The 12,290-nt window shown below is 65.6% G+C and overlaps 1 protein-coding gene across 4 annotated transcripts; it reads left to right on the top strand.

The window, feature by feature from the left end:
* The first annotated feature begins 276 nt into the window (after window positions 1–276).
* R3HCC1L (R3H domain and coiled-coil containing 1 like) lies at window positions 277–10,705 on the top strand. 4 transcript variants are annotated; one of them, XM_084526456.1, is made up of 8 exons: window positions 303–907; window positions 999–1,065; window positions 4,850–6,261; window positions 9,303–9,478; window positions 9,570–9,640; window positions 9,782–9,877; window positions 10,005–10,145; window positions 10,267–10,705. In XM_084526456.1, the coding sequence occupies exons 3-8, from the start codon at window positions 4,864–4,866 to the stop codon at window positions 10,320–10,322; spliced, it is 1,938 nt and encodes a 645-aa protein (XP_084382582.1). In that variant the 5' UTR covers window positions 303–907; window positions 999–1,065; window positions 4,850–4,863; the 3' UTR covers window positions 10,323–10,705. The 4 variants fall into 4 exon arrangements, with proteins under 4 accessions (XP_084382583.1, XP_084382580.1, XP_084382582.1 ...); XM_084526457.1 differs by lacking the exons at window positions 303–907; window positions 999–1,065 and adding an exon at window positions 277–294; XM_084526455.1 differs by having other exon boundaries at window positions 303–4,051.
* Window positions 10,706–12,290: the final 1,585 nt, after the last annotated feature.

Genomic DNA, 12,290 nt, shown 5'->3' with positions numbered 1-12,290 from the left:
GACGACCGTCGGGGGGCTCCCGGAGGAACACAGAGCCCCCATAACGGGGAAGGTGCAGCCGGGCCAGCAGTGCCACCCGCTGCCGTCTCCCCCCCGGTGTCCCCGGCGTCCCCGCGGTGCGCCCCCGGCGCGCTGCACCCCGGCGGCGCGGTGCCGGTGCGGGTGCCGGTGTCCGGGGCGGTGCCGGTGCCGCACTACAGGTCCCGGCGCACCCCGCGGCGGGACGGGGCGGGCCCGGCGTGGCGGAAGCGGCGGCGGCGGCGGGGAGCGGCGGGGGACCCGGCGAGGCCACCGGTAACGCCCGCGCCGAGCCCCCCGACGGGCGGCCCCCGACGGGCGGCACCCGCTGCGCGCACGGGCACCGGGGGGGAGCCGGCCGGGGGCGAGAGCGGCCCGGGGGGGCGCCCCCTGCCCCGTCCCCGCCGTCCCCGCTCCCGCTGTCCCCTTCCTGTCCCCTGCCCCGGCGCGCCCGGGTGGCTGCGGAGCTCATCCCTGCCCTAGAGCTCCTGCTGCTCGGCCCCGTTCCTCACCCTGCGGGGCTGGAGCCCCCCGTGGGGGCGTCCCCGGGCTCCGTCCCCCCTGCCTCAGGGGCTGGTGCTGTGCCTGTGCCACCCGGCTCCGGTGTTTTGGGGCTCGGTTTTGGGGCTCTGCCACCAGCGTGCCCCCGCTGCGTCCCGTGCGGGGGTCCGGGCGCGTCCCGCTGTGTCCAGGTGCCCGGCGCTGCCCGGCCACGCTGGTTTTGCTTCCCTGCAGCTGGCTTTGGGAGGCCCCTGCCTCATTTGCATTTTTCTGGTTAAAAACGGCAGTTTTGCCCTTTTGAGTCATCTTTATTTTTGAGCCGTCATTAATTTTCCCTCCCCTCTTATTTATTTATAGCCCTGCTCACTTTTGTGCTGATCCTGCCCAGGTATATTTGGAAAGCCCTTTGTATCCCCCCACCCCCTCGCCTACTAACTCCTTCTGCTTTTGTGTTATCCTTTTTTTTTTTTCCCCTGCAGCTGTTGAGGGACAGTATCGACCTATAAATCACCTCCTGCCTGAAACGTCCCCCTTCTCTTGTTCCAGGTATCTCCTAGGAGCATCGGGAGCAAGAGGCGCGATTGAAATCTCTCCCTTTTCCCCGTGTGTTTCCCTTTGACAGCCCGCTGCTGTCGGCGCTTCGCCGTCTCCTCGCGTGGCTCGTGGCTGGTGCCGTGCCTGGAGCACGGCCCTCTCCCTGGAGCAGGGCACGGAGTGGGGTGGGCAGCAGCCCCCTGCTCTCGGGGCGCTTTGCTTGGTGTCGCGTTGTGCCGGCGGCTCTGTGCCATCGTGTCACCCCATAGGCAGCCCAGCCTCACACTGCCAGGTACCCAGGTCCTTCTGTGGCCCTGGCACCTGCTGCACGAGCCCGTCCTGCTGGCCTGGAGCTCTGCTTAGAGGGGGAGAGGTGTGGAACAACTGAAATCTGTGATGGGAGATACCTGGGAAGCCCTGCAGCTTCCTAAAAGGGCGCAGGGAGGTTGCCGGTGGGGACGGGCAGCCCCTGTTCCCTCTCTGGGTGCCAGCGCCGTGCACCAAGCAAGCACTTGGAGGTGTGCTTCCTAATCGGGGCTGTTTAAAATCTCCTCGTAGCTTCGTTTTTATTAGTGGTTGTAGGATTTTTTTCACCCGAGCTGCGGCAGGCAGTAAAGAGTGACATTGCCAGCGTGCGAGCTGCGCGCCGAGGCTGCGCGCGGTCCCCCAGGGGCGCTCCCCGAGCAGTGCTGCGAGCCGCGGCCCCCGAGGTGTTGCCGTTCCCTGCCCGCCGTCAAGGCTCTAAGGTTATGTGCTCTATCGATGGCAGTATGGATTGAGTGGAATTAGAAACCTCGAAGGCTAAAAATACAGCGCCCTGCCAGGAAATGAGGCAGCCTGCTGGGAGGGCGCTGGGTGGCACTTCAACTTTTCCAGGAACTGGCACGCTGCGTGCGAGCCCGACAGCCCGGCATCCGTGCATGGCCCTAAGAGAGGGAGGAGAGGAGCGCTGCCCGTGCACGGTGCCGGTGGCTGCAGAGGAGCAGTACGGGCCGGCACGGTGCCCGAGCAGCTGCTCAGACGTCACAAACTCGTGCCGGAGCCTCGTGCGCCCCAGCCGAGCCCGCAGGGCGCAGGGGAGAGGAGATGCAGGGCGAGCGGTGACTTGGTCCCCAAGTTTGGGATCTGTGGGGTTGCCCTGCCCAGCATAGTGTGAATGAGACCTGCAGCCAGGGCTGTGCTCTGCCTCCCGGAGCGTGAAATCAGTCGGAGGTGACGCGTGGCCGTGGCATCTGATGAAGTGTGTAATAGACTGGGGGCAGGAGCTGTGCTGCCCTTAGGAGGGAAAAAAAAAAAACAAACCCTCTGTGCTGTGGTGTCCCTGGGTGGCTGCTGGGGGCTGCTGCAGCCTCGCTGTGCTCGTGCCTTGCTTTGCCTGGAGCTCCCTGTGTGATGTGCCCGGGGACAGGAGCTGCCTGCTGCATGGCTGCGGGACACCGCTCGTCCCTGGCAGCGTACGGCCGCGCGGGGAGAGGATGCTCCCAGCACTGCCCGTCTGGCTAATGCTCACCATCTGCTCTGGAGGGTGAGGCAAGGTGAATGGCAAGCTTTCGAGGAGCCCATAAATCCTGCATGCGAGGGCTTTTCTTGGAGGTGACTTGGGATGTGCGTGGAGCGATGCTGCTCCTGGCTGTGCTCCCTGAGTGGCGCTGGCACGTGCGGTGGCTGAAGGGAAAGGAGAGCACCCTTGCTGGGCAGCATCCCGGGGCTGGAAATCCTTGCTCCCTCTGGTGTGCAGCGCTGGTGGGGCTCAGCAGTCCCCCCCGCAGGCTCAGCCCCCTTTGGTGGAGGGCAGCAGGAGCAGCACCAAATGCCCGGGGTCCTGCATAGGGTGCAGGTCGCACGGTTGGTGTGGTGGCACAGCCACGTTGTCTGCCAGGCCTGGCTGCTGGGGGCATTCCCCTGGGGAAATTCCCTCTTGGAGAGAGTGGAAGCAGCTCTGCAGCCCTGCGAGCGAGGCAAGTGGTGGAGAAAGCTCTTTTCCCTATTTTTTAGCTATAAAATGCCCCCTGCCCCATGACTGTGCCTCTGAAACGGCATCAGCCGTGTGGCCTCGCAGCTGGGTGCTGCTCCCCGTGGGCAGGCAGACGTGGCTGGAAGGTGTTTGCTGAGGAAGTGTGTGTCAGACAGCCTTGCGTGTGCCAAAATGCTGATGGCCGGGGGCTCCCGGTGCCCCCTCCCCACCAGCACATGGCTAGGCTGGGCTGCCGCTTGGTGAGAAAATGTATAACGCCTCGGGGCTGAAAAATGACTGACCCAGAGCTTGGACGGTTTATAGGATGCGTTGCTTCTTTCTCAGTCGATAAAGATAAAGGGGACCATTCTGCCAGCAAAATTAGTGTATCAAAGAAGGGAAAAAAAATGACAGGCACCGCATATGTTTCTGCAGCGAGAAAAATGGTGGGGGCAGCAGCGCCCCGGTGCCCCTGCCTGCCCCGCACCGAGTTCCCATGGGGCAGGCAGGGGCATGGAGCACGGCTCCTGGGGCTGAGCCTTGAGGTGTGGGGTGAGACCCCGCTCAGCGGGGGCCGTGCTGTGCTGGGAGGTGTGAACAGGGGGCAGCCGGGTCTTTGCCGGTGGTTTCCCCGCTGAAGCCGCCGAGCCGCCTGCTGTCTCCGTCTCCCCGTGCCGGGCTTGCTGGCGGTTTCGTGAGAGCCGGGAGAGACCCATCCATCACGCCCGGGCTCTGCGGGGAGCGCTGCCTCCATCCATCTGTCTGTCTCTGTCTGTCTGTCCATCCGGCAGGCACGGGCTTCCCGGCCGGCCGCAGGGCACGGTGCGCTCTGGCTGCCCGGCACCGCCGGCTCTCCGAGCGGGGCCACGGGCACCGAGCGTGCCACCGCCGGCCGGGGCCGCCCGTCCCGGAGGCTCGGCGTGGTTCACGGGGAGGGGAGAGGAGCCTAATGTACCGGAGGTGCCGCGGAAATGAGAGCCTTGGACGGATTCCTGGCCCTATTGATCCGCCAGCAGTTTATGCATCCTGACATTCATAATCTCGGTAGGCTCTGATGTTCCAGATTAATGGGCCCAGGGGCTGTCCATCCGTCACTTCACATTAATTACTGAAGAGGTGTTTTTCCAGTGATTTACCTGACAGCGGCCCGTGATGAATACCCCTAAACAGAGTGGGCAGTGATTAATCACGGGGCCCCGGCCCAGCCCCGCTCTGCCTTCCCCTCAGCCCCAGCGCAGCCCCCCACCCCATCCGTCTCCATAAACGCTGCCTGATGCATATTTATAGGGGCACAGGGCCTGGCAGATAGCGGCGCGCCCGGTTGTGCCAAAGATGATGAAAAATAAATCTCTGCCGGGATGGGGCAGCCCGGGAGCCTGGCACAGCCAGGGCTCCTCGCCAGGATGTCCCCGTCCCGACCTGCTCAGCGTGCTGGCACCGGGGATGCTGTCGGGCTGTGGGTTTGTGTTCAGCCCCGTGGGCAGCCCCCGTCCCCTGCCCAGCTCCTCTGGCTGTGCCAGTCCTTGCAGCAGCGAGTCCTGCCGGTTGCGAGGCGCTGCAGGCAGCACGGCTGCCTCTCTGCTGGCTGCCTTTCAGCTCGGCCAGACCTTCAGTATTTGCATCTCAGCTCCTCTTCTCACACCCTTGTGCCAGGTTCCCGCTGCAGCTCCGTCTCCGTGTGCGACGCGGTCGCTGGCTGCCCCTCGTCCCCGTGCTGCAATTCCTGGTGCTCCAGGGATGGGAGCGCTGGGTCTGCCTCCTACCTGCCCACCCCGCTCCGGTGCTGCTTGGCCCGGGGGCTGGCCGGGGTGCGGGTGGCACTGACGCTTCTCTCCTCCGCAGGCGGCGGTGGCACCATGCAGCCGGAGGCGGAGGGCGGCCGGGCGCGCCGCAGGAAGCCCGACATGGCGCTGTACGTGCCCAAAGCGCGGCGGGAGAGGGCGGCGCAGGAGGCGGCTGCGAAACACCGGGAGCCCGAGAAGCAGCACCCGGCGCTGGACGTCGGCCGGGGCGGCTCCGAGGGGCAGAGGCGAAGCCCCGGGGCCAGGACGCACGTGGGCAGAGCAGCCGGCAGAGAGAGCAAGGCGGGCGCTCGCCCCAAGGAGCCCCGGGCAGCCTCCGCCGGGGATGGAAGGGTACCAGGCACGCACAGCCAGGGCTCCAAGGCTGGCACGGAGCTGGGAGGCAGCCTGGAGGGCCCGGAGGCGTTGCCCAGTGCGCAGGAGCCAAGCCTGGATCTGAGCGCTGCCCAGCCCTCGGGCAGGCAGGACAATGCATCTCAGGACGCAAGGCTCAGGGACCGAAGCTGTGGGGTGATGAGGACGGTGCCGGACCCGCTGACCCCACAAGGTGCCCAGCCTGGGGCTGCGGGGGTGACCCCGGAGCCTGGGGGTGACCCCAATAGCCCAACAGCAGCTCCACCGAGTGAGGTGTGTCGGACAGAGCCAGGCGGGTCGGAGCATCTGGGGGACAGCTCCCCGGAGCTGGGCAGGGACCTCTCGGAGTGCCCGGCACAGGGTGCCCTGCAGCAGGCAGGGGAGGGCAGCTCGGGCAGTGCGCCCCAGCTCAGCTGTGGGGGTGAAGGTCTGGAGGCCCAGAAGGAGGAGAAAAAGGAGCACGGGGCGTCTCTCCTCGCAGGGCAGAGCGAGGGCTGTGCCCCCGGTGCCACAGGGGAGGAGGAGGAGAGGCAGGGAGGCAGCGCCGTGCCTGCCCCAGGAGGAGCTGCCTGCGAGGCCGGGTGCTCGAGGGGTGGCGTGGGTGCCGAGTTGGTGCCACCGGGGCAGGGCGCAGGCAGCACAGCCCAGCTCCTGCTGGAGCACACGGGGCAGCTGCCGCCCAGCAAGGAGCAGAGCACTGCTGGTGCTGGGGATGCTGCTGGGGAGGGCGTCCCTGCGCCCCATGGCAGCACCGGGGCTGGGAGCAGTGTGCTGGGGGCAGAGAGTGGCACCGGGGAAGGGGCTCCCCTGGGAAGCCATGAAGCCCCGCCGTCCCTGGAGCTGCTGTGCCGCAGTGTGGAGCAGCTCTCGGCCGGGACCTGGGCTGAGGAGCAGGCACAGGCGGATGAGGATGAAGACTCACTGCAGCAGCACCGCGAGGAAGAGGAGGAAGAGGAGGGAGGTCCTCGTAGCGGCTCCCCAAAGCCAGGGCAGGCCAGCACCGGGACCCAGAGCCACGGCAGCCCGGGCGGCGAGGAGAGCTGGGATGCACTCTTCAACGATGACGGGGACTGCCTGGACCCACGCCTGCTGGAAGAGGTGAGCTTGGCGAGTCGGTGAGCGTGGGGACAGCTGGGGGGTGGCTCTGGGCTCTGTCCTTGGGGTGCTGCCTGGCCGTGCAGCCTGCTGGCACTTCCAGCCACCCCCAGGGCACGAGTGGTGCCAAAAAGTCCAGGAGGGTGCTGCCGGGAGCTCCTCGCCCCTGCCTGGACCCGTTCCCCTCCTGTCCATCAGTGCCAGCGAGGCCCTGTGAAGGCTGGGGGGGATCTTCCCTTTGCAGTACATAAAGTGCACCCAGTAAAACGTGCTCGAGAGCCGTAAACTGCAACTGCACCCTCGTGAAAGCAGGGCTGGTAATAAAGAAATGGGCTGAGACGTATGGGCTCCCATTGAAATAGCAACATGAAGTTTCCTGAAAACTACATCTTCTTAATCAGCTGTGGCTCATTACCATAGCCTCCTGTAAGCATGTGCCTAAATTTACTACAATTAGCTGCCTTGCACTGGGAGCCGTGCCGTTCTCCTGCCGCTCGCAGGGAAAGCTCGGCTTCTGCAATGAGCCTGGAAATCCATTATTGCATTTTAAATCAGCGGCGTAAAGCTGGTAATGTTCGGAATGACATTAATGGACCCAAAGTAACAAACAGCACTAATATTACAAACGAATGTCCAGCCCTCGCCGAGAGCAGGGCTCCGAGAGGCTGACGGTGCCGATGATAGGGGTGTGCAGAAATGGGATTAGCTCCGGGGGGTGTTCCCTGGGCTTGCACGGGGACGTGGCCGTGCCGTTCTGTGGTGTGGCTGTGGGATGCTGCGGGCAGTTTGTGCCACGCAGCGCCAGTGCTGGCTCTGAGGAGCTCTGGAGCACCCCTGTTACACCCCCTGTGCACTCGCTCTGAGTCCGGGTTGGCCTTTCCAGGGAGCTTCCCCAGATGGGTGAAAAAGGACCTGAAAAGGGGATTTATCCGTGAAAAGTTGCCGTTTTTCCCCCCTCCACCCTTGGAGCCTGGTCGCTTCCCGATGCCTCCGAGCTGCTGGGAGGCAGATGCGCCTGCTCGGGGAGGGTTCGGGCTCTTGGGGAGATGTAGCTGTTGTTAATTAACTAAAAGGACAAGAAAATTAGTAGCGTTCTTCGTCATAACTGAATCCTTATGCGCTGTGGATAGCCGGCAGAGAGCAAGATTTATGACGTTCTGTGTCGGGAAGAGATTTCTGATAGCAGACGGCTCTTTAATCTAGCAGGAAAAAACATAACGAGATCCACTGGCTGGAAGCTGGAGCCAGCTGAAGCCAGACTCGAAGCCAGGCGCACGTTTTTAACACGGAGGGTAATTAACCGCTGGAACAATTTCCTTGCAGCCTTGCTGGATTCTCCGCCAGCTTCCTGAGGCTAAACCCGAGCCGGGTGTCGGTGTGTGAGGGCCCTGCTGTGCCTCCCCAGGGCTCTGCCCTGCACGAGGAGCTGTGGGGTGAGGACAGCGCCTGGGGCACTGCGTGCTGCTGGTAGCACCTCTCCAAACCCATTCCTGCAAGGCAGGGGGGTGGCTGAGGCACCTGAGTGTGCTCGTGCACCTCTCAGCACCTGCATGGTGCTGCTCCGTGCTGCTCCAGCTCATCTCTTGGAGCAGGAGTGTAAGCAAGGTGGGATGGGGCTTTGGAGAGCAGCGAGCCGTGGCAGACACAATTCATGTCCTGGGGCGTCCTGCCTTGGCCATCCACATCCCCCAGCTCTCCCTAGAGCCTGTCCATTGCAGGGGAGGGCAGGGGACCTGTTGGGCCGTGCCTGGTGTGCAGCTGAGCCCGGCTGCCAGCCGGCTCCAGTCCTTGCTGCCCCGCCACACTCGCTGATTTGTGAAGGTCAGGGACTGTGCCGGCACTCTGCGCTCCGGCTCTCCAATCATCAGCCCGGCGCCTGGCGCTACCCCAGTGCCCTGCTCCCTCGAGCATCACGGCAGGGCTTCATCCTGCTGCCTTGTGTCCCCCGCAGTGGGCAGGGGTGCTGGAGCCCAGCCAGCTGAGCCACTTGGCTGAGGGGGGACGGTCCTGCCCGGCAGCGCTGGGCTGTCCCGCAAGCTCCATAACTCAGCTCCCCCCTCCGCCGGCATCCAGCCGGGCCGGCGGCACCCCCTCACCTGCCGTGAATCCATCTTCCCCATAAAATTGTCGGAACGAGCACTTTTTATTGACTGAGCTGCCCGGGATTTATGGACTCTAACCTTCCAGCCGTGGTGCGCTCCGCTACGACCGCTCGGGGGATCGGGCTGGGGACCCGGCTGAGTTATGTGCCTGCTCCCCCGCAGCGCGCCGCAGCCCCTTTCCCCCTGGCACCACATATTTTGGGAAGCTGAGGGGCAGCGAGTGGTGCTGGGGGGGCCCATTGGCACTGGTGCTGCCGGGGCACAGGGGAGCGGGGTGGCTGCGTGCCCCCGCCGCGTTGTGCAGCCGGCAGTGGGAGGCTGATGCCTGTATTTTAAAGTGAAGGTTGAAAAATTGGAGAGGTAGAAAAGAGCTACAGCCGTCATCTTTTAGGGCTGGAGAAATGCCCCGCTGTGAGATACTAAACGAGCACAGCCCGTTCAGCTTATCCAGGCGAAGGCTGAGAAGTGACTTGATTACCACGAGCGAGTGCCGTCACGGGGAGGGGACGCCTGGGACCCAGGGCTCCTGAATCCAGCAGAGAGGCAGAACGAGAACCAGCGGCTGGAAACTGAAGCCAGACAAATTCAAATTAGAAATAAGGCATAAATTGGTAGCGGCGCAGGTAGTTAACCGGTGGAACTGGCTCCCTGGGGGAGCGGTGGCTTTCCCGGCGTGGTGCTGCTGGTGTCTGGCAGGCGGCGGTGTGGGGAGGTGGCACGGGGCGCGCTGATCCCCGTGCTCATGGTGGGGTGCTCCTAATGGGAAAAGCAACCACATGGTGTGAGCGTCCCGGTGGCTGGCTCCCAAAGTCCCACTGCTGTTAATCCAGCAGCAGGGCTGGTGTGTGGCACCAGGGCGAGAGCCTGGGCAGTACTGGCCATCCACCAGGCGTTGCTGCTGGTGCCGGGGTCGCTCAGCACTGTCCCTCTCCCACCCCGCAGCTCTCGGGGGGCCAGAAGCGCCGGCAGAGCCTGCAGGAGCCCCGCTTCGACTACTACGGGGCCGAGCCGGCCGCGCCGGACCTCAGCGATGATGAGCTGCCCCACGTCATCGAGATCTACGACTTCCCCCCGGATTTCCGCACCGAGGACCTGCTGCGTGTCTTCTGCAGCTACCAGTGAGTCCGTGGCTCTGCCTGGCACTGCGGGCTCGGCGCCGGGCCCCGCTGGCAGCACCGGTGCCTTGCTGACCCCCAGTCTCTCCGGCAGGAAGAAGGGCTTTGACATCAAGTGGGTGGACGATACGCACGCCCTGGGCATCTTCTCCAGCCCCATAACAGGTACTGCTCCGAGCAGTGGGGTGTTCGGTGGGAGGGCAGAGGGGGGACGTCCCCTCCTGGCACCGTCTGGGCGCACCCCTCGGCTCAGCCGTGCCCCGTGGCCGTGCGGGGCTGCCTGGCAATGTGCCACCCTCCCCACAGCACGCGATGCCCTCAGCACCAAGCACCTGATGGTGAAGACTCGCCCGCTGTCCCAGGGCACCCGGGCAGCCAAAGCCAAGGCCAGGGCGTACGCCGGTGAGTGGGGATGTGGGGGCACCCCCAGCGCGCCGAGCACCCTCATCCCGGTGCCCTGGCTGGGCTGGGGGCCGTGCCAGCCCCCTGGCTGGGTGCCCACGCTGACGCCCCCTCTGCTCTCCCCCAGACTACCTGCAGCCGGCCAAGGAGCGCCCCGAAACGTCGGCCGCCCTGGCACGGCGCCTGGTGATCGGCGCCCTGGGGGTGCGCAGCCCCCAGACCCCTGCCCAGCGGGACGCCGAGCGCAGGAAGCTGCAGGAGGCTCGGGGTGAGCTCTGCCCCTGGGAGCCTCGCCCTGCGCTGCCTTGGTTCTCTCCCGACCCCAGGGAAGAGCCCTGGGCAGCTGGGGGGTGACAGGGGCTCGGGATTTACCCAGTTTGTCCCCGCAGAGAGGAAGCGGCTGGAGAACAAGCAGCGGGAGGATGCCTGGGAAGGCCGGGACTGAGCTGCCTTCGCTTTCAGCCCTGCTGGAGGTGCCGCCGGGGGCCCGAGCCCCTCTCTGCGGGCAGGCAGGGCACTGGCACCTGGGGATGGAGCTGGGCCTGCCGCTGCCCCATGGAATCTGTGCAGGATGGTGCTGGGGCACAGCCACGTGGTGCTCAAGGGCTCTTTGGGGCCGTGCAAGCGCTGTCCCCGTTGGGTGCCACCAGCTGGTGCTGCCCGTCCTGCCAGGACAGGGTCCCCTGGTGCTGTGGTGGCAGCCGGGGGGATGCGGGGAGCTCAGCGGGGACAGCACTGGCCACGCATTGCGGGTCAGCCATGGCCACGCCGGGCCTTGTGAACGAGAGTGTCTTTTATTTTGCTAATAAATACCATTTATTTTGCCTCGCCTGGCCTCTGAGGAGGGCACACAGCAGCGCAGGGTGCCCAGCTTCTCCTCCCTGCATCTCCCTTGGCGTGTGCCACGTGTGTGCCGCGTCCCACAGCCTCTGCAGGGGCTTTCCCCCCTGCGGGGCGGTGGGTGAGCGGCAGGAGGGGCAGGGAAGGGCTGGAATGTGCTGGCAGGGCCCCTGTTTACATGCACGGCCCCGAACAGCGGGGCCCTTGTTGGGCTGTGGGAAGGGCGGCCCCGTTCCCACCCCGGCCCCGTTCCCGGCCCCGTGCGGGGCTGTGATGTGGGCTGCGCACCTGGGCCCGGCGGCGGGGGGCTTCCTGCCCTGCCCCGCAGACCTGCCTTTCTCCCAGGGCCGTGGTGCATCAAAACCCTAAAACCACCCCTGCTGCCGAAGGAGCCTGCCCCGCAGCCCCTAAAACTCTCAGGGTCCTTGTCTGGGGGGCTCTCATGCCCGCAGCAGCAGGTTGGGAGTGCTCCTGCTGCCTTTCCGCCGCCCGTGCCAGCAGGTTGTGTGTTTTGGGTCACCTCGTGGCAGCCTCCCCATGTCCCCTGGCTGTCCCCCAGCTGGGTGGCGGAGCAGCTGGTCGTGACCCCGCGGCGGTGGCTGCTGCCTGCCCCTGCTGCCAGCTGGGAACCGTCTCGGCCGCAGCTCTTGGCAGCGAGCGGCCGGGTGGCTGGGCCAGCGGAAAGTTTCCGGGCGAGAGGATGCGCTCACACGGAAAGCATCTTCCCCCGGCACGGCGGGGAGCAGGGGGAGCCTTGGCGGGGCGAGCCTCCGGCGGCACGCGCCTCGCCACGGGCCTCGCTCGCCCACATCCCGCAGGGCTACCAGCACTTGTGGTCCTCCACGTGCGGGGACAACACGTGTGGAGCCTGTCCTTGCACTGAGGGGGGAGAAGAGGGGCTCACAGCCCCCCTGTCCCAGGCTGGTGCAAGCCGGGGGCATGGGGATGGGGTTTGGGATGGGGCAGAGCAGAGGTTTGAGCTGCCAGGAGGGGTTGGCAGTGCCCAGAGGCTTGGTAGGTGGGATGCCCATTTATATCCTTAAAAAAATAACATATGCTGGAAACCACCCAGGGGAAAGAAACGGAGCAGGGGCACGTTGTCCCCTCTGTCCCCACCTTGCCCCAAGGAGTGAGAGCTCCCAGGGGCAGAGCAACCCCATCCCTGCTCCCGGGGCTGCTCTGGGGCCGGGGAGCTGCCAGGAACAGCCTGGGAAAGCCCAGCACAGGCTGCAGCCGTGGCGGCCGGTGGGCTGGCTGCCGGCCCGCGCTGCCGCAGAGCTGGCCGTGCTGTGCTGTGCTGCTCCGTGCTGCTCCCGGGGTCAGGCAGTTCAGGGACAGGGTGCCCCGGTCTGCGGGCACTGCTGGCCGGGAGCTGGAGCCGCCTGGCACCGGCCCCACGCAGCCTGCAGGAGGGCTGGTGGCCCTGGGTGGCAGGGAGGGGACCTCCTGGGGGCAGGATCTGTCCCTGCAGGGCCCAGCTTTGTGGTCCTGGAGGGGAAGGAGCGGGGAGAGGGGACGTGCATGGAGCTGGGCTGGGCTGGGCTGCTAACCGGCTACGTGGCCCTCTGCCACC

The sequence above is a fragment of the Aythya ferina genome, assembly GCF_964211825.1.
Source record: "Aythya ferina genome assembly, chromosome: 7".
Classification (NCBI taxonomy): Eukaryota; Metazoa; Chordata; class Aves; order Anseriformes; family Anatidae; genus Aythya; species Aythya ferina.
The sequence above is the reverse complement of the archived record's forward strand: the minus strand, read 5'-3'. Positions and strand labels throughout refer to the sequence as shown.

Bases quoted from the DNA above. Each gene is read 5' to 3' on its own strand.
- R3HCC1L (XM_084526454.1), top strand. From the start codon at position 4,366: ATGGGGCAGCCCGGGAGCCTGGCACAGCCAGGGCTCCTCGCCAGGATG. The intron at 6,262-9,302 runs GTGAGCTTGGCG...CCCACCCCGCAG, and splicing joins ACCCACGCCTGCTGGAAGAG to CTCTCGGGGGGCCAGAAGCG. The intron at 9,878-10,004 runs GTGAGTGGGGAT...GCTCTCCCCCAG, and splicing joins CAAGGCCAGGGCGTACGCCG to ACTACCTGCAGCCGGCCAAG.